Source organism: Sparus aurata, chromosome 4 (genome assembly GCF_900880675.1).
Source record: "Sparus aurata chromosome 4, fSpaAur1.1, whole genome shotgun sequence".
NCBI lineage: Eukaryota > Metazoa > Chordata > Actinopteri > Spariformes > Sparidae > Sparus > Sparus aurata.
In genome coordinates this window covers 40,603,304-40,623,348 of record NC_044190.1, presented here as the reverse complement: position 1 = coordinate 40,623,348, position 20,045 = coordinate 40,603,304, and the positions used below count along the sequence as shown (strand labels likewise).

The window sequence follows — 20,045 nt, the reverse complement described above, 5'->3', positions numbered from 1 at the left end:
CCTTCACAGATTTTCTCCCTCAACATGGAGTCAGTCATTGAGCTCTTCCTGTCAGCCTGTCCTGAGTCTGCTGTTTACTAAAACCAGCTTGTGTTGTTGCTGATGACATTAATTATGTTTCTCCGTCATCATTTCATCTTATTTCCCTCCAGGTGAGGCGTGAGGTGTTTGTTACCTGGGCTTTGACTGCTGCTTGCCGGGGACAGTCAGAGTACTGGATCCTGGTTCTGGGGTTGTGATAATCTGGGGGATGTTCAGGCCGTCCTGATCCACACCCTCCACCGTCAGCCCCGGAACTCCACCCAAACCTCCACCTGAGCAGAGTGGGAGAAGGAACCCACGGTTGGACGACAGGAAACACATTGATCGACAAAAGTCCCGAAGAAGACCATGAGAGGAGGCTGAAAGCTCTGACAACCTGCTGGACGCAGTCCACGTGTCTGTTAGTGAGGATGTGGGTCGACATCGTGTGAACAGCTGTGACTGGTTCATCAATAAATACAAAATATAAATGTACTTGAGAAATCAACTGGTCTGATCTTAGATTGTAGTCTCTCGTGAGAGCTGGTGTAATGATGAATATATCTCACGTTATTAAAACTGTTGAATAAACTGAAGCTGTTAGAAGTTTGTTGTCAGCACTGATGCATCATTAGAATACGGTCCTGGGTTCAGGATCCTGGACGTGACGGGCCTCAATGTGGGAGGTGCTCGACCCATCAGACATGAACATTAGGACCGCCAAGTTCTGAACCCAGTCGCTGTCGCCGAGTCCCTCTGATGTCATTGCGTATCTTTGATGTCACTGAGTCCCTCTGATGTCACTGAGTCCCTCTGATGTCACTGAGTCCCTCTGATATTACTAAGTCCCTCTGATGTCACTGAGTCCCTCTGATGTCACTAACTCCCTCTGATGTCACTGAGTCCCTCTGATGTCACTAACTCCCTCTGATGTCACTGAGTCCCTCTGATGTCACTGAGTCCCTCTGATGTCACTGAGTCCCTCTGATGTCACTGCATATCTCTGATGTCACTGCGTATCTCTGATGTCACTGCGTATCTCTGATGTCACTGCATATCTCTGATGTCACTGTGTATCTCTGATTTCACTAAGTCCCTCTTATGTCACTAAGTCCCTCTGATGTCACTAAGTCCCTCTGATGTCACTGCGTATCTCTGATGTCACTAAGTCCCTCTGATGTCACTAAGTCCCTCTGATGTCACTGCGTATCTCTGATGTCACTGTGTATCTCTGATTTCACTAAGTCCCTCTTATGTCACTAAGTCCCTCTGATGTCACTAAGTCCCTCTGATGTCACTGCGTATCTCTGATGTCACTGTGTATCTCTGATGTCACTGCGTATCTCTGATGTCACTGTGTATCTCTGATTTCAATAAGTCCCTCTTATGTCACTAAGTCCCTCTGATGTCACTAAGTCCCTCTGATGTCACTGCGTATCTCTGATGTCACTAAGTCCCTCTGATGTCACTAAGTCCCTCTGATGTCACTGCGTATCTCTGATGTCACTGAGTCCCTCTGATGTCACTGAGTCCCTCTGATGTCACTGCGTATCTCTGATGTCACTGAGTCCCTCTGATGTCACTGAGTCCCTCTGATGTCACTGAGTCCCTCTGATGTCACTAAGTCCCTCTGATGTCACTGCATATCTCTGATGTCACTGCATATCTCTGATGTCACTGCGTATCTCTGATGTCACTGCGTATCTGTGATGTCACTGCGTATCTCTGATGCCACTGAGTCCCTCTGATGTCACTAAGTCCCTCTGATGTCACTAAGTCCCTCTGATGTCACTGAGTCCATCTGATGTCACTGCATATCTCTGATGTCACTGCGTATTTCTGATGTCACTGCGTATCTCTGATGTCACTGAGTCCCTCTGATGTCACTAAGTCCCTCTGATGTCACTGAGTCCCTCTGATGTCACTGCGTATCTCTGATGTCACTGAGTGCCTCTGATGTCACTGAGTCCCTCTGATGTCACTGAGTCCCTCTGATGTCACTAAGTCCCTCTGATGTCACTGAGTCCCTCTGATGTCACTGCGTATCTCTGATGTCACTGCGTATCTCTGATGTCACTGAGTCCCTCTGATGTCACTAAGTCCCTCTGATGTCACTAAGTCCCTCTGATGTCACTGAGTCCCTCTGATGTCACTGAGTCCCTCTGATGTCACTGAGTCCCTCTGATGTCACTGCGTATCTCTGATGTCACTGCGTATCTCTGATGTCACTGAGTCCCTCTGATGTCACTACGTCCCTCTGATGTCACTGAGACCCTCAGATGTCACTGCGTATCTCAGATGTCACTGCGTATCTCTGATGTCACTAAGTCCCTCTGATGTCACTGCGTATCTCTGATGTCACTGCGTATCTCTGATGTCACTGCGTATCTCTGATGTCACTGAGTCCCTCTGATGTCACTAAGTCCCTCTGATGTCACTAAGTCCCTCTGATGTCACTGAGTCCCTCTGATGTCACTGCGTATCTCTGATGTCACTGAGTCCCTCTGATGTCACTAAGTCCCTCTGATGTCACTAAGTCCCTCTGATGTCACTGCGTATCTCTGATGTCACTGAGTCCCTCTGATGTCACTAAGTCCCTCTGATGTCACTGCGTATCTCTGATGTCACTGCGTATCTCTGATGTCACTGTGTATCTCTGATGTCACTGTGTATCTCTGATGTCACTGCGTATCTCTGATGTCACTGTGTATCTCTGATGTCACTGCGTATCTCTGATGTCACTGTGTATCTCTGATGTCACTGCGTATCTCTGATGTCACTGCGTATCCCTGATGTCACTGCGTATCCCTGATGTCACTGCGTATCTCTGATGTCACTGCGTATCTCTGATGTCACTGCGTATCTCTGATGTCACTGTGTATCTCTGATGTCACTGCGTATCTCTGATGTCACTGCGTATCTCTGATGTCACTGCGTATCTCTGATGTCACTGCGTATCCCTGATGTCACTGCGTATCTCTGATGTCCCTCTAAAGTCAGAACTAAACATGGAGGAGCAGCGTTCAGCTATTATGAAGCAAACATCTGGAACAAACTCCAGAACCTGCAGGTCCGACTCAGCCCGTCTGGAGCAACTTCAGGTCTCGTCTGTTTTAAAACTTCTAGTTTAGTTTCTCTTCATGTTTCTGAACGTGTTTTAATGTTTTGTTTCTCGATGTCTTCCTGCTGGTTTTCACTGCATGTTTCAGACTCTCTGTGAGTTTCCTTGTGACTGAACTGTGATAAATGAACCTTAAAGCTTGAACAGACAGACATTCACCTCCTGGAGCTTCACCTGCAGCGTGGTGAGCCGGCAGCTCGTGGTGAAGCAGTGCAGAGCAGCAGAGCATGATGGGAGTGATGATGAGGAGGCAGAGGGTGTTATTGTTTGTTAGGCACTGTAAAGGTTCAGATCTACACAAACAGGAGGCGTCTATGAGGATTCTCTAGGGGTCTGCTGCAGGAGGGCGGGGCTAAGGCTGCTGAGGATCCTGGGAGTTGGAGTTAAGGCGTCTGAAGCGGCTGGCGATGCTCATGCAGCACTGGTGGGCCTGTGCAGGGAGCTGCGACAGCTCCCGGGTCAGCAGGGCGAGCTCTGGCGGCAGGGTCGGCACTGACAGTTTGGGAGGAGCGAGATTGTGGTCGCGCATCAGCTTCCTGCAGCTCTCCAGACACTCGGCAGCGGGAGGGAATCGAAGCAGGAGGCTCTTTATCGGAGAGCAAATGTCGGGAACTGGACGGAGAAACAGTCAGAGTCAAAGACGAGATGACGACGTCCAGAAACACAGAAGAAGAAACTCAAATATACAAGACGACATGGTGCTGACATCACTGAGCTCATGGATCAATACAGTCATCTTATTAAATTCACAGGACCTGACTGCTCCAATAACTGATGAGTGATGAACATTAAGTTCTCTCTGTATGTTGATCTTTACACGGTCCCATGGATTTAATAAAGTTCAGCAGTATATCTGGTGAGTGCTGATGGATGAGTAAATCTTTACTGCCACTAAATCTTCAATCAGTCGTGTTTATTCTGAAATACAAAACGTGCAACACATCAAATATGAATCTGATTTATAATCTGTCGCTCCTTCAGGTGTCGCTGGTCAAAAGAGCCGTTCTGAGAGAAGTTACGTTCGGCTCTCACCTCCTCCTCCATCTTCTTCTTCTTCTTCTTCTTCTTCTTCTTCTGCTGCTGCTGCTGCACCGGCCTGAGAGAAGACGAAGAAAGAAATAATTATCTGATTCTCTTCACACGTCATTGTCATTTAATAAAACTACACTTCTATAACATTAAAACATAAACTGTCTCGTCTCCATGACAACAATATCTTAGCAACCGCGGCTGTACGATGACACGAGCGAGGAGGATGTGAGTGATGACATCATCAACAGGAGACAAAACGGTGGAAATGAGGACATCCTGTCAGAACTCATACTGGACCCGCACAGCGCAGGAACCAGAGTCCAGCTATCAGTGACTGATATATTCTCCTCAAATGTTGAAGAAGATTTGTATTTTTATTTGAGTTGACTTCATAATTTCGACTTCATAAAGACGCAGCCCTGAACAGACGATGAGTTTATCTCTAACACTGTTGGAGGTGAGTCGTCTCTCTGAGGAGCGTTCATGTGTTCATGTGTTTGTTTCTGACTGAAGCTTTAAACTGAGACACAAGTTGTGATAAACCGTTGCGGTCGGGTCTAACTGTTGGTTCACGGTCCAGACCCGAGGACGAGCTGCAGGATGGAAACATCAGCGATCAGCTTTGAGGATCAGATGAGTCGATCATAACGATGAAATAACCATCCAGCCAATCAGAACACAGGAGGCTCGTGGTCATGGTATGAAGAAACCTCTGAGGAGTTTCACCTGATCCGTGTCGCTGCTCGGGGCCTCTGGATCTTGTGGTTCTGGCTGTTGGATGACGGGTTGTGAGACCGGGCTCTCCAGGTCTCTCCTCTCCGAGGCCGGCTCCACGTCTGTCGATGAAGGAGTGACTTCCTCTTCAGCCGGACAGACGTCCACCAGACACCTGGTGAAGACGAGCAGGAGTGAGGACAGAGAGAAGAAGAGCAGAATAAACACAGATTCTGAAGGACGACGAGGACGAACACTGAAGTCACTCATCGTCTGGTGGACGTGAACGTCTCTGCACACTTTATATCACGGCCAGATGTACGTCATGTCGGGGTCGATATGTTTCACTGGTTATTTGCACTTCCTGCAACTTTAACTACTGAGTCATAAAGAACTCTCTCAGGTCCAGTTGCAGGATTCTGTCGTGTGTGTGTGAACGTTACTGACTGTAGATGTAAAATCCTACCTGTTGAGTTTTGCCCTGATTCAAAGAGAAAAGTCGACAAAAAGCAACAGAACAAAGTTTAAATATTCAGCATGAGCAGAAAACATGCAGCAGACCTGCTGAGGCTGCTAGCTAACCTAACGCTAAGGAAGCTTAGCTTAGCTTAGCTTAGCTTAGCACAACACAGTTTGCTCGTGGAGCGGCCCTTCACCTGCAACACATTGATGATATCTATAAATATAATATCTGTGTGCTGGTGTTGTTTCTGGAACATCATAATTCATCCTGCTCCAGGACCTCACAGGGAACCAAGGAACAGAACCAAGCAGCGACCGCAGTCTGAGAGAACTGGAGAATCAGAACTGGACTGGGCTCAGCATGGGATAAGAACTGCAGTCTTCAGATGTGGTATTTGTTGCGGTGCCGGTCCTGGAACAGCACCGGCACTGTGAGACCTGATGAACACCTACATGATGAGCTCACTGATGACTGAAGTCCTTCTCAGTTAAGTTCTGGACGTTCTGGTTGTGAACCAGTGGATCTGCTCTTGCAAAGCTACTGAAGCAGTCATGTTAATCTATCAGTGTTTGTTTAGTGGTTCTGGACCCGGTGTGTCTCCTGGGGAAGGTTCTGCAGGGTCCCCACAGACAGTCTAGGACCAAAGATGTGAATCATCCTGATTTTCTGTGATTTTCATGGCCAGAAACTCTTGATGCAGCAAAGGTCCGGTCCGGTTCTGACAACCAGCCTCTATTAGGAGCAGGAGCAGAGCAGGACTTCAGCTTACACTATAAAGCCAGAAGTAGAAAGCCCAGCGGACCTGACGGTGCTGAAGAACAAGCACAGGAAGTGGCAACCCAGACCACAATACTTTGGGTTTCTCAGAGATTCTCACAGAGAGCCTCTTTAGAGCATCATGTGATCTAACTACATCAGACAGATGAACGGATCAGGAGCAGGATGGGAGTCTTTGTCTCACTGGTCTGACTGTTTCTCCTCTACAGAGGTTCTGTTTGTCCCAGCAGGACTCGTATTGTCTGCAGCGGTCTCACTATCCTCACTGTCCTGCAGGTTCTGCAGCCTGGACGGTGTGCAGCGAGGGACAAACAAGACAGAGAGCTGCTGTCAGACGCTTCAGCTCATCGTGTCAGAAAGCAGTGAGATGCTAAAGAGGAAGCATCCATCTGAGACTGTCAGTCCTCACAGCCAATCACAGCTCTCCTCCTGAGGCGTCACAGCGTGAAGACGGTGGAGCTGCTGACGTCTACAGACGCTCTGATTGGTCCAATTATGAAACTATCTTTGTTTCTAAACTGGAGATCTAGATCTCCATTTTCTGAGTGTTTCTGAGTGAAGACGGTCAGGCTCGCTAATGTGACAAGGCCTATAAGGGAAGTAACAAAGTACAAATACTCAGTTACTCTCCTTCAGTACATGTTTCCTGTCTGTGTACTCTGAGTATCTGTGTGACTTCTCCTCTCTACATGTGAACTTTCTCCTCCTCACAGCTTCAGAACAGCCTCGTTACTTTAGTTTGATGCATCTGAGGTGAATTCTGGATTCTTGTTATTTCCCAGCATCAGCAGACTGATGTGGACCAATCAGAGCACATCACGCATGGCAGACGCAGCGAGACGAGACAAAGACGTAAAAGCCGTAAGAAGGCGTAAACAGACAGAGAGGGAGACTGGAATGTGGAGAAAAGGCGTGTTAGTGTCTCGTATCTGCAGAGAGTTTCTGATTTTCTCTCTTTGTTGCTGCTCGGGACGCTTTAGCAACCCAACATGTGTCTATTTGACGTCCTGGGAATGAGACTCAACAATCAACTGTCTATGTGGTGCGTTCAGGAACAGCTGGGACAAATCCTACTGATTCTACCTTTAACTTTAATAGTCTTTGAATTCTATTAATATGACGTGAGCTTCAGTTAGCTTTGACCACAAATGTCCTTCAGAGGGAGACTTTTTACTCTGGTACTCTGAGTACATGTCAGAGACTGTAATCTATTACTTTAATGGAGTAAACAAGCCGAATCAGTACTTCTACTTTTACTGTGAGGACTGTGACTCCTCTGCCTAAAAAGGATTACATTCTGAGTGTTTCCCTTAAAGTCAGTCTGTGAACGCCTAAACCTCAGAGTCAGGAGATAAATACTGGATTCAGTTACAGGTGGACGTTATATGAAAGTATCTGAACCGGCTGCGTCACTTTCAGTGGAAGCTGCAGGAGCTATGAGCAGTTAGCTGTCGCTGGGTCAGAACTTACTCTGGGTCGTCCTCATTCTCCTCCTCCAGGATGTTGGGCAGTCTGTGGGGAACAAACAGCAGACAGTAACCGGGACGAACTTTTTAAACTTATAAACTAAATAGATCCTAAAATGGTCGTGAAAACTAATGTTCATGTATTGAGATACAGTGCTGCATCAACACAGAGGAGGCAGGACTCTAAGTTCTGACAGGGTTCTGACAGGGTTCTGATGTGGTTCTGACAGGACATTATTTGTATAAATGATCATGTGTTGTGTGTGTGTGTGTGTGTGCGGCTTACTGCTCGTTGGACTCTGGCAGCGTTTCTATAACGATCTTGGCTGAGTGCTCCACCTCCAGCTGCCGGACGGCCTCCTCTGCAGCTTTCCTCGCCATCTCCTCTGCAACACGAGCCGCCTCCAGACGCTCCTGCTGCAGTCTGGAACACACGACAGACTCAGACACTTGACAAAACTCAAGAGAAAGACATATAAATGTCCGAACGACACGTTACCCAACAAGTCAATATCTCACTTACGCCTCGTTTTAAACGTACATTCACTCGTCATGTTCTACGCGAGGAAACACATTTATTTACAGACAGAAAGAAGAGAGGCTAATGTTCTTTGTTTTCTATGCATAGGGGGCATTAGGGACAAAACCAGGACCAGTAATCTGTCCGCTGTGCTGCCTAAACACATAAACCACTGACGTCCTCGGCTACGATCAGAACTACTGTATGTGGAGACGAGGCATCGGTTCACCTGTGGGACGAAAAGAACAAACAGAAAGAGAAAGACAAGGGCAACAAAGTTAATAAGTCGCTAACCTTTCCTCCAGGTGAGCCAACACGGCTTCTCCAGCATCATTGTTGATGCTGTCCAGTGATTGGTCCATCTGGGTTCCCGCATCTTCTGTCTGCAACCAATCACAGAGAGGAACCTCACTCAAATTATAGTCACATGGAAAAATCTGTGTCGTGTAATATTATTGTATGTATATATACTATATATATATATAGTATATATATTGTACCTTTTTAAAATGTAACAGTACTGATGTTATTGTAGCTAACATGGTAAAAGTGCGATCGCACCTCTCTGACTACCACAGTGCCACCAAAGTATCCTCAATGTACTCTGGTTAGCATTGTGCCATTATTAGCATGTTAGCAGGCTAAATAGGTATTCTGAGTGTTGAAGAGGTGGAATTTCCACACAAGAGAACAGCTAGCATACAACTTCTAGGCGCCCACCTGAAGTCTTCATTCTAGCTATAATAGCTAACATTAGCTAACAACAGCTAACATTATCTAATGTCAGCTATAACAGCTAATGTTAGCTAATTTTAGCTATAACAGCTAAGGTTAGCTACCACAACTAAGGTTAGCTAATGTCATCTACCACAGCTAATGTTGACTAATCTCAGCTTTCACAGCTAAGGCTATGTAGCGACAGCTAATGTCAACTAATGTTAGCTAATGTTAGCTAATGTTAGCTTTGAATAAATGAAGAAAATAATCAGGACCGTCACTAAATCAACGTAAAAACACATAAAGTTTATATCAAAACAAAGTGATTATTTTATATGTAAATATAATTTTTGATGTCTGTGTTTTATTTTTCAGTTTTCTGTTTCAGGTCCAATCTAAATATGGAAATGTCAGGTTTGGTTCTGAACAGATCGTATGTCCTCTCACCTCTCTGGGCCGGTATAAAAGATTATGCATCAACACAACAGAACATGTTCTGGATGTAATCGTGACACAGACACTGGTTCTGAAAGTGAAGAAGACTCACCGTCTCCTTCGGCGGCTGCAGCTTCTCTTCCTCCTCTGACTCCTTCTTCACCTCCTGCTTGTCTTTGTCCGGTTCCACGTCCTCCAGCACCAGGTCCGTGTTCTGCTGCACGATGCTGACTGAACACCAGATGGCAGGAAGAGTCTGAGGATGTTCTGTAGATCTGTGTGTGTGTGTGTGTGTGTGTGTGGTACATCAGCCACCAGTTCTGATGGTTCTGTGTGGTTCTCACATTGTTCTGGCACGGCTCATTTTATTATTCTATCAAAGAATTAATTAATTAATTAATTAAGTCTAATCTGATTTCATATAAATTTAACAAAACAAATGAACAAAAAAATCTGTTTTGAACCTTTACGGATTATTCGATCGACTCATTGATTGATTGATTGATTCCTTCTCTGTGCACTTTCAGGTTTATCAACCAATGAAAACACTGAACAACAGAGTCACTTTCTTTTTAATCCATGTCTTTATTGTCATGAATCAGCTGCCTGTTAGATTTCAGCACAAAAGCCTTAAAAAAGCAAAAGTTGAGTTCAGATCTGCGACTAAACTAAAGTGAGTCAGTGTGACGACAGCACAAAGATCACAGACGTCCTGAGGTCACTGTGCTGCAGTGTGGAGGGTTAAAGGAGCAGTCCACACAAACATTATCTCCGTCCTCCTCCTGGTGATATAAAGTGTCGTCGTCCACAGAAACAGACTGAAGCAGCTGCAGACTTGATTTAATGATCCGCTGAGTGTTTCTCACTGCTGGAGAACACCAGGAACATGATGTATGAGATCATACATCATGTTCCTGGTATGAAAATCTCACAAATACAATCAAATATAAATTCATCTTCGTTTGTTTGGTGGAGAAAATCTTAATTTTTGCATCAAAGCTTTGCAAAAAACAACTGAAAGCTTCTTACAATCAGAGGACTGAACGATCATGTCACTGTGTGCAAACTGCTGCATCTGTCTGTCTGACTGTTGTCTGTCTGACTGTCTGACTGTCTGTCTGTCTGTCTGACTGTCTGTCTGTCTGTCTGTCTGTCTGTCTGACTGACTGACTGTCTGTCTGTCTGTCTGTCTGTCTGACTGTCTGTCTGTCTGTCTGTCTGTCTGTCTGTCTGTCTGTCTGTCTGTCCTCAGTCGGTCTCTGCTGCTGTCAGTGTCAGTGTGAGCGACTCTGTCCAGCTCTTCATCTCCTTTTATTTTAAGGGGCTCTCGCCGCCTTTCCCCCTGAAACAGAAGGAGAAGAGCAGCCGGGTTAGAGTCCGCCTCAGCACCGACACCAGTCCTGCCAATCAGCACACAGCTAGGAAACCCATCAACCAATCAATGAGTTCATCAATGTACGTGCGTCTACAAGCTGCAGTGAGAGCAACTTCACTTCAGTTTCAACTCTGGAGGTCAGAAACAGGATTCTCAGCTGCTGTAAAGCTTTTTGATATTGTAGAAGGAATTTAAATATTGTAAATTAAATAACTAAGCGTCAGTGTTCGATGCCTTGCTCATGAACACCTGTGGTCACGACACAACCGTGTCATGGTTTCCAGCTTTTCCTTCCAGACGTGAACCCACATGTCACATCTGTAACATCTGTATATTACCTGTATATATTATCTGTATATTAGTAAAAGCCAGCTGCCCTCCACTACCCAGAGATCATTGCTGATGGTGAGTCGTGTCCAGGTGTCGGTGCGGGTCGGGTCGTACTTACTGCTCTGCACCTCGTCGCCGCCTGAGTCCTGCAGGAGGAGACACATATGGTACCGACATGATCAGTGACGCCTGATCCTGACTACTGTTCACATCACACATGAGACATGAAGTGTCGCAGCAGCTCACCTGCTTCTGAACCGGCTGAGGCAACATGCGCTCGATCCCGCCTAAGATCCAGCCGACCACACTGTCGAACACAGCAGGGTTAGAATCACACGGATCAGGTTCAGAACATCAGCAGGCAGTCAGTGTGTCAGATGTGATGCTAGCTGCCTGGAGCTTGTGTCATATATCTGTGTGCTAATGCTAATTAATGCTAATGCTAATGTTTGATGGACGTACTTGGACTGTGGCTCGGCTTCTTTGGACGACCTGCAAATACAACAAAACACAAAAGTGTCTGACTGAAGTGACGAGATTCAGGACGAAGACAGAGTCTCTGTTAGCTCTCTGCTGCAGCTCAGGTCAGGAAGTAATCAGATACTTTACTGAGATAAAAGTCCTGAATTTTAAATGTTTAAAGTGTAACGAAAAAGATTAACTTTAAGTATTAAAAGTGGTGATCTCAGTGAAGTGTCCCTGCAGACTGAAGCAGGATTTTACTGTTGTGTTTGTTGAGTTGAGCTCAGTTTAACTGACACTGATAATTAATCACTGATTATTGACTCTGAGCCCAAAGTGAAACATGGGACATCAACAAGATTCAAATCTTTCAGAGGAAAAGCAGAACTTTGCTAAATGAAGCAACAATGAATGATGATTATAAAGTTCACAGTTCTCTTATAATGAACTGTTTCAGCTGTTAAATGTTGCAGGATGATGACATCATGTTTTATTAACTCCTTATATGTAAAAATGTTGATCTTGATGAAAAGTTCAAATGTTCCCAGAGTAACATGTATCATGAAGGAAAAAAGGTTTAATACCTCAGATTTGTTCTTAATTACAGCTCCTGATTAAATCCAGCACCAATAAATCACCAAACCGTAAATCTAAAAGTTCATTAAGATCCTCGTTAAAGTCTCTTTAAGATAACATTTCAACATGTCCCTCCTGGAAACATCAGAACTGAACCACATCTTACTTCTCAGTGTCGGCGGCCGGTTTGGGTGCTGCTGGAGGTTCTGGTGCCGGAGCCTCTGCTGTTCAAAGAAGCAGGGACAGTTAGAGATGTTTGTTCTGTCTCACCAGGTGTGATGACCTGAGCTCCACACGGAGCTGAACGCACCTTTAGATGCAGCAGGAGCGTCTGTCTTCGGGTGGATCTCCGGCTGAGGAACCACCTTCTCGATCCCCTGTTTGATCCAGTCGATCATACTGTCACACACAAACACACATCGATGAAAACATCCACATGCAGGAAGGTTGTCCTCCGTCGCTCTGACAGGAACATTTATCACACCTGGGCTGAGGAGGCTTGTTGTCCGTCTTGTCCTCTCGCTCTGGTTCCACCTTCACAGCGCTCACCTGAGGCTCTGCAGCTGAAACAAACCAACCTGTTACTGATCGTCTGATCTGAATCTCTGAAGCTTCGTTTGAATTTAATATTCAGATCTTAGATTCTCACCTGGTGTCACAGGTGTCACAGGTGCTGCTGGTTCAGGTGTTGCTGCTGGTGCTGCTGGTGTCGGTGCTGTCGGCTGCACCTGAGGAGGAACAAACACACAAGGTCACATTATGGATGCAGGAGGTACTGAGGCTGTAACACATGCTGAAGTCAAGAGACAACACGGATCAATAACAGTTCGTCACTGAAAGATAAGAACGTTTCTCTGAACTCAACAACTCACTAAATTGGAGGTTTTTCTAAGGGAGTCTGGAGACTTTCTCTTCCTCTTCATCTCTTTGCTGCGGTTGACTGGAGTTGATGCAGCTTCAGGTGAACATGAATGTCACGCATCGTTTACTATGATGTCATTATAGAGACGGACCCCTCACCTGTGACGGACTTCAGGAAGCAACTGGTCCTGATTCAGGTTTCAATCTTTCAATTAGTGAGATTTAGAGGTGCTAGTGTTTGGACTTAGTTATTTGGTTATAGTTGGTCTGGAGGGTCCAGGAATGCTCCACTAGGGTCTGGAGACTAGGGTAGGTAGAGTCCTGTGAGGTCCAGTCGGGTCTGGAGGGTAGGTAGGGTCCAGTAAGGTCCGGAGGGTAGGTAAGGTCCCGGAGGGTAGGTAAGGTCCAGTAGGGTCTGGAGGGTAGGGTAGGTAGAGTCCTGTGAGGTCCAGTTGGGTCTGGAGGGTAGGTAGGGTCCAGTAGGGTCCAGTAGGGTCTGGAGGGTAGGTAGGGTCCAGTCGGGTCTGGAGGGTAGGTAAGGTCCAGTCGGGTCTGGAGGGTAGGGTAGGTAGGGTCCAGTAAGGTCCGGAGGGTAGGTAAGGTCCAGTAGGGTCTGGAGGGTAGGTAGGGTCCAGTAGGGTCTGGAGGGTAGGTAGGGTCCAGTCAGGTCTGGAGGGTAGGATAGGTGGGGTCCAGTAGGGTCTGAAGGGTAGGTAGGGTCCAGTAGAGTCTGGAGGGTAGGTAAGGTCCAGTAGGGTCTGAAGGGTAGGTAGGGTCCAGTAGAGTCTGGAGGGTAGGTAAGGTCCAGTCGGGTCTGGAGGGTAGGGTAGGTAGGGTCCAGTAAGGTCCGGAGGGTAGGTAAGGTCCAGTAGGGTCTGGAGGGTAGGTAGGGTCCAGTAGAGTCTGGAGGGTAGGTAAGGTCCAGTAGAGTCTGGAGGGTAGGTAAGGTCCAGTAGGGTCTGAAGGGTAGGATAGGTGGGGTCCAGTAGGGTCTGAAGGGTAGGTAGGGTCCAGTCGGGTCTGGAGGGTAGGTAGGGTCCAGTGAGGTCTGGAGGGTAGGTAGGGTCCAGTAGGATCTGGAGGGTAGGGTAGGTAGGGTCCAGTCGGGTCTGGAGGGTAGGTAGGGTCCAGTAAGGTCCAGAGGGTAGGTAAGGTCCAGAAGGGTCCAGTAGAGTAGGTAGGGTCCAGAAGGGTTCAATAGGGTAGGTTGGGTCCAGTAAGTTCTGGAGGGTATGTAGGGTCCAGTAGGATCTGGAGGATAGGTAGGGTCCAGAAGGGTCCAATAGGGTAGGTTGGGTCCAGTAAGTTCTGGAGGGTATGTAGGGTCCAGTAGGATCTGGAGGATAGGTAGGGTCCAGAAGGGTCCAGTAGGGTAGTTAGGATCAAGTAGGGTCTGGAGGGTAGGTTGGTTCAAGAAGGGTCCAGTAGGGTAGTTAGGATCAAGTAGGGTCTGGAGGGTAGTTAGGGTCCAGTAGGGTCCAGTAGGGTCCAGAAGGGTCCAGTAGGGTCTGGATTTTTCACGTGTGTTCATGCACTTTATCTGCAGCAGGTCGTCCTGCAGCAGCTTCAGTACCTCGGCTGGCTGCTCTGCTTCTGCTGACTCTTTGCTCTTCAGTTCTGGTTTTGGAACCACCTTCTCCAGACCCTGAGCGATCCAGGCGATCATTCCTTTCCTGGAGACCAACAGAGGAACAGAAGTGAGAGACGTCTGAACACCAGAGGACACATCAGGCTGCTCAGACGCCTGAAGGTCGACGATGTGATGAACTACAGCAGCTGAATCTGAACCTGATGAGCACTAATGACAGTTTGTTTTTAAAGCAGGAAGGTTTTTAATGAACGTCTGTGATTCAGTTCTGCAGAATCACATTGTGATCAATATTAGGACTGAAAACAAAATGAAAATCTCCTCAGTTAAAGTCGTCTCTGCCCGTCTGTGTTTAGGATTAAGAAGCTGTTCAGTCTTATTTAGGCTGGAATCATTCAGCATGTTAGCATGTTAGCATGTTAGCACTTCCTGTTCTCTAATCTCAAAGCCTCTGAGAGTTTTTACATAAAGTCCATCATTAATGTCCCACAGTTTAATCATGAAGCTCTTCATGTGTTAAAAACAGTTAGCGGTTGCTAACGAGTGTCTGAATGAGACTACAGAGGTTGTCGGGGACATTAAACGTCCTCACAGCGAACACGGAGACTCATCTACTCACTAGTCCGTCTTTCAGCCCACTTTAGTTACACACTGTTCTAACTCTGACTTTACAACTTGTACATTGATCAGTTTATAGAAAACCTGGATAGTAATTGTGCAGTAAGACTCTTAGTGGTGGTGACGTTTCAGTCATGTGACCGTGATGTCATCTGTATATAGGCAAACATGAGCTTCTTACTGCTACACATTTAATTTACGTTCATCTGTGGAGATTATCCGGATGAACAGAACCTGGACGGATCAGAACCTTGTGTTTGACACACAGATTATTTTCTGTGATAACTGCAATAAATCTCACAGGCTTTGTGTGGAGAGAACCAGAGCGATGCTAACTTCAGTTGGCTACATACAGTAATCTCTGCAGCGCTCTATTTGGCAAGCTTTATGCTGGTGTGTGTATAAAGCAGCTCAGTATCTGGCAGGAAGTCGTCTCCTGTCTTTACTCACTCGTCTTCAGGTTTGCTGTCGTCCACAGGAGGAGAAAACAACGTCCAACAGACACAATGTTTAATTAGTTAATAAGATGTTTTCTGTCAGTAAACTATCACACAGATATCAGAACCAATCAGAACAGGCTGGTCTCAGTGTACCGACACAGGAGCGAGTCTGGGTTCAGTCAGAGACTTGAGTTCTGACTTGTTGTCAACAATGAGACAAGATCAACACGGTCCAGTGGTTCAGGTCCAAGTCAAGTGTCAAGTCAAGAAGTTAAAGTTGAGTCTGAAGTCTCATCCAGCTGATTACTGATCCTGTTTATCAATACATCGTTAAGTAATACACGCACACACACACACACACACACACACACACACACACACACACACACACACACACACAGTAGTTACCTGCCGTCTGGACTCTCCTCCTGCGGTCGGCGGTGATGAAGAAGGAGAAACATGGTAACTATCATCATACAGGTGACCTGACTTGAGTCTCAGCTGCAGAACCCGACCCGGGTCTGTGTGTCTGATCTCACCTTGGTGGTCGAGTTGGACCGGCTCAGCAACGGTGAGACTGGAGGTTGAGGCAGAGCGCCGCTGATCCACAGCAACACACCGGGCTGAGCGGCAGCAGCCGGGCTGAACACACACAAGAGTTTAACTGTCAACTGACTTTGTTCTGCTGACCAACAGAAAATCATGTTCATGTTTATCTGTACGGAGACACGTGAGGTCCAAATGTCTGAGACCTAGAGCCAGAAGACTTCACCTCACAGCTGTTTTGTAATGTGTTTATGTAATGATGATATAATAATAATAATAATAATAATAATAATGATCTCACTGAGGTGTTGAAACCTCTCACACTCTGCTCATCAACATCCTTATTAACATCCTCAAACATTTTATTCCACGTCATCACTTTGGTTCTGGTTGTTGTGGATGTCAGTAGAACTCACCCGTTCTCCTCTGCTGCCTGGGCTTCCTGCATGGGTTTGTCAGCTTTCGGTGCTGTGAATAAAACAGTGATATGCGTTAGTGTGAAGAACAGAACCAGACAGAACCAGACAGAACCAGACAGAACCGTGTGTGTTCACTCAGCGAGCGATCTCACCTTCAGTCGTGCACTCATCTTGAAATTTCACTTTCTTCTCCTGTTGAACAGACAAAATAAAGATGCAGTTAGAATAATACAGGACTCATCTACTAACACATGTTACATTTATGTGTATATAAGAAACTTTATTTCTAAAGTCAATAAAGTCAGTAAAACATGTGCAGTGAAGAAAATGTAACAATATCTGAAACGTGAAAACATTTTTGTTCCTCTGGCTTCAGCAGAGTTTTTACAGAAGCTGCACAACTGAAACTGACAAAAGCTCCAGATGTTTCATGTTGAACAGAAAGAGGCGTGGTTTACTTGGGCAGGGGGCGGGGCTGCTACAGGAGGCGGGGCAGCAGCCGGTTGCTCCTCCTTCTGCTCATCGGCCTTTTTGCTCGGCGGCTCAGGCGGCTGGGGAACGACTTTGACCACCCAACTCAACATCCTGCGACAGACAAACACAGCGTCACTGAACCGTCGTCGAGATTTTAACAATTAGTTTGAACCTCTTGATGTTTGATATTCCTCAATAGAACTCATTAAAACATTAATAATTCAATGGCAACAGTACATCTGCTGTTGGAGACCTTCTGATGAGACTGAAGCTCCAGTGCAGCCTTGTGTTGGATATTTCACGACTCTGTCACATGAACATTTATCTACAAAGGTGAGGATGTACGTATGTTGTGTCTTTAAAATAAAAATGTGTGTTCAAACAGCTCAGGGACAAAACAACCAGTCAAAATTAAAATTATAATTTTTTTGACTCAGAAACAAATAGAAAACAAAGCTAATTAGCTTGTTTCTGTAGCATTTACAACTGACCCGCTTCTCTTAATGGTGTTGAGATCACGTCTGGCTGAGTGTCAGCCTCGATTACACTGACTGTTCATGACCCTAATCTGCCTCAGGAGGTCTGGCAGCTCCGTCACTGCAGGACTGCACGTCTGTACATCCTTTAATACTGCTGCAGGTCTGTCACTTGCACTTTCTACTCAGCTTTTTAGTCAGTCGATACTCATCAGCTGAATAACCAGTCAGTCAGTTATTGATCAGCCTGTTTGTAACCCGTCATTCAGGTGACCAGTTTGGTGTTGATGATGAGCTCAGTTAGTCTGAGACAGAGTGCTGTCAGTAAACATCCAGGAAGTCAGATGAGCTCGCCGTCGAGTCATCGATCAGACAGGTAGCTGTGCAATATGTCAGACTTCTAGTTTAAAGTGTTAAAACAAAATGATCAACAGCATGTGAAGACATGAGCGTCACAGTCTGAGATAGCTACTGAATTAGCATGCTAACCAGTTAGCTCTGTGCCTAAAAGACTCGATCCAAAGCTCCAGTGTAAACGTCCCAAACACCAACACTCCTCTGGTAGTCCGGCGAGCTGCGATGCTAACCGAGCTAACTAACAGCTACTACAGGAATGGAACAGAACACAGTCAGTGTTACTCTGGTGATATGCTGCCCTTGTGTGTGGACAGTATGAATTCAACAGGTAGCCATTTCTTACATACTGCACCTTTAACTAGCTGGACAATAAGCTAACCTGTCAGCTAGCTAGTTAGTGTTTGTCCAGCTGGCTGGTTGGTGAATTGCCCAGTGAGTCAGCCGGAAGTTAACCTGTTCGTTCCACAGACTTTCAGTGTATCGATTAATTGAATGGGTCCAGTTTGGTTGTTCAGGGTGTCGACAAACTCAGTTCTGTTCCAGTGCCGGAAGGACAAACATGAGCCGGTGCTGGTCCGCATACAGCTTCAGATTTTAGCTCAGAATGACGTCAAGTTTGCCAGAATTAAATGCAGTTAATACTGATTGATAGGTTCAAATGTGTACATGTCATACGCACTTTACTGCCGCTCGTACGATACGTGTTCATCACATTCACGTTGCATGTTTATGACCTGACCTCATCACAAGAGGTGAAGGAGACGGAGTCACAGCGAGGCAGGAGGGCTGCCGGGCCCGTTTGTTAGGAGGTGTGAGAGCACTGGATCGGAGACGTCGTGTTTGTGGCGTCCACAACAAGAAACTTTAAAAACAAAACACCATCTTCTTCTGACTGTAACCAGGTGTGTTTGTACCTGAACCCGACCAGAACACAAGCACCGCGTCCTCACTACGTAAAACTAAACCTGAAGACACGAAAGATCCCAACACAAAGAAATATAAATTCACGTATGTAAATATTTTGCAGAAACACACAACGTGAACATGTATTCTGCTGAGTTCGCAGCACTTTGGTCACCATCGACATACAACAGCCTCCGACCCTGACTGAGACTGTGATCGGTCCAAATAATTCTGGTTTCCTGAAGCTCAGAATTACATAAACGCTTTTATTAAACCCAAAACTGGAAACACTTTGGTGGATTATCAGATGATATTAAAGCTGCAGATCGTCTGTATATCACACGAGTCAGCACTTCTTAAAGGTCGTTTTTCTTAACTTTATGGGAGCGTTTAAAAAACAAAACACTGCATCATGGGATCATTTGCAGGACTGAGATATTATTCATGTATCCTATCTCCGGTCCTGCCGTCTCCTCCGGTGAGTCCGTCTGTTCAAACTTATTGATTAATTAAATTTAACTAAAACATGGTAAATTACTCATCAGTCATTATTGGTGCTTTAATCTCAGTTTCTACAGACAGAAAATAGAATCAACAAAAACACAATCAACAATCATGTTTCACCAAAACCAAACAAAAACGTGTAAAACAACCAAACAGCTGAAACTGATGGTCTGAGCTCTGCAGCAGCTCCACAGCAGCGTCCATGGAGCCGGACTCTGGGCAGGTGTGTGTGGGGCAGGTGTGGGTGTGGTCTGTGTGTCGGGGGTCTCTCGTCCTACCTGAGTTGTTCAGTCAGGGTCCAGCAGCATCCCACAGAGCGGCGCTGAAGAAGCTGTGAAGACCTGCAGCGATCTGAACACTGTGGGAGGATTATGAGGAGCTCTGCTAACAGGATTACTGAGGAAGTGAAGGGCAGAGCGAGCTGGGAGAGGGTGGGACGCAGATTACACTCTCCAGCCCTGAAACATGAAGGCAACCTCAGGATAACCGGACTACGGATCACAGAACTACTGGTGGGTTATTTTAGAGGAGAGAAGAGCCAGAGGATCAACAGAGACTCTCAAGACGTCCTCATCTATCGCTCCAGACGAACAGTAGTCATTGCATCAGAACATCTTTGGGCCTCGAGCGCCGATGGAAGAGCGCCAGGCTTCAAACCAACACCCGTAGGGCCAACCTGTGAAATTACATCATCACATGAAGCGCTGGGCCCCAAAAACACTTTTCCCATAAACTTATACTGAGAAAGAAGTTTGTTAAATCTTCTTCTGGAGCGTCACAATGAGACATGACTCGTCTCACTGTCAGAATCTGATCCATTCAGTCCAGTAACACTTGGAAAGTCCAGAAG

General features: G+C 46.2%; 1 protein-coding gene across 1 annotated transcript in view; it reads right to left on the bottom strand.

Moving 5' to 3' along the window:
* The window catches only part of LOC115579681 (cyclic nucleotide-gated cation channel beta-1-like), a 21,614-nt gene extending 2,024 nt beyond the window's left edge, over positions 1–19,590 (bottom strand). The window contains exons 1-23 of the mRNA XM_030413262.1: positions 19,474–19,590; positions 16,940–17,066; positions 16,634–16,673; positions 16,479–16,530; positions 16,056–16,158; positions 15,925–15,944; positions 15,527–15,541; positions 14,444–14,543; positions 12,659–12,737; positions 12,494–12,572; positions 12,320–12,408; positions 12,176–12,233; positions 11,434–11,463; positions 11,218–11,278; positions 11,090–11,117; positions 9,379–9,497; positions 8,409–8,497; positions 7,881–8,018; positions 7,599–7,640; positions 6,313–6,414; positions 4,901–5,063; positions 4,175–4,238; positions 176–314 (exon numbers count right to left, since the gene is read on the bottom strand). Coding sequence (XP_030269122.1) covers positions 176–314; positions 4,175–4,238; positions 4,901–5,063; positions 6,313–6,414; positions 7,599–7,640; positions 7,881–8,018; positions 8,409–8,497; positions 9,379–9,497; positions 11,090–11,117; positions 11,218–11,278; positions 11,434–11,463; positions 12,176–12,233; positions 12,320–12,408; positions 12,494–12,572; positions 12,659–12,737; positions 14,444–14,543; positions 15,527–15,541; positions 15,925–15,944; positions 16,056–16,158; positions 16,479–16,530; positions 16,634–16,673; positions 16,940–17,065 — 1,736 coding nt within the window. The 5' untranslated portion in view covers position 17,066; positions 19,474–19,590. The remainder of the gene's footprint in view (positions 1–175; positions 315–4,174; positions 4,239–4,900; positions 5,064–6,312; positions 6,415–7,598; positions 7,641–7,880; positions 8,019–8,408; positions 8,498–9,378; positions 9,498–11,089; positions 11,118–11,217; positions 11,279–11,433; positions 11,464–12,175; positions 12,234–12,319; positions 12,409–12,493; positions 12,573–12,658; positions 12,738–14,443; positions 14,544–15,526; positions 15,542–15,924; positions 15,945–16,055; positions 16,159–16,478; positions 16,531–16,633; positions 16,674–16,939; positions 17,067–19,473) is intronic.
* Positions 19,591–20,045: the final 455 nt, after the last annotated feature.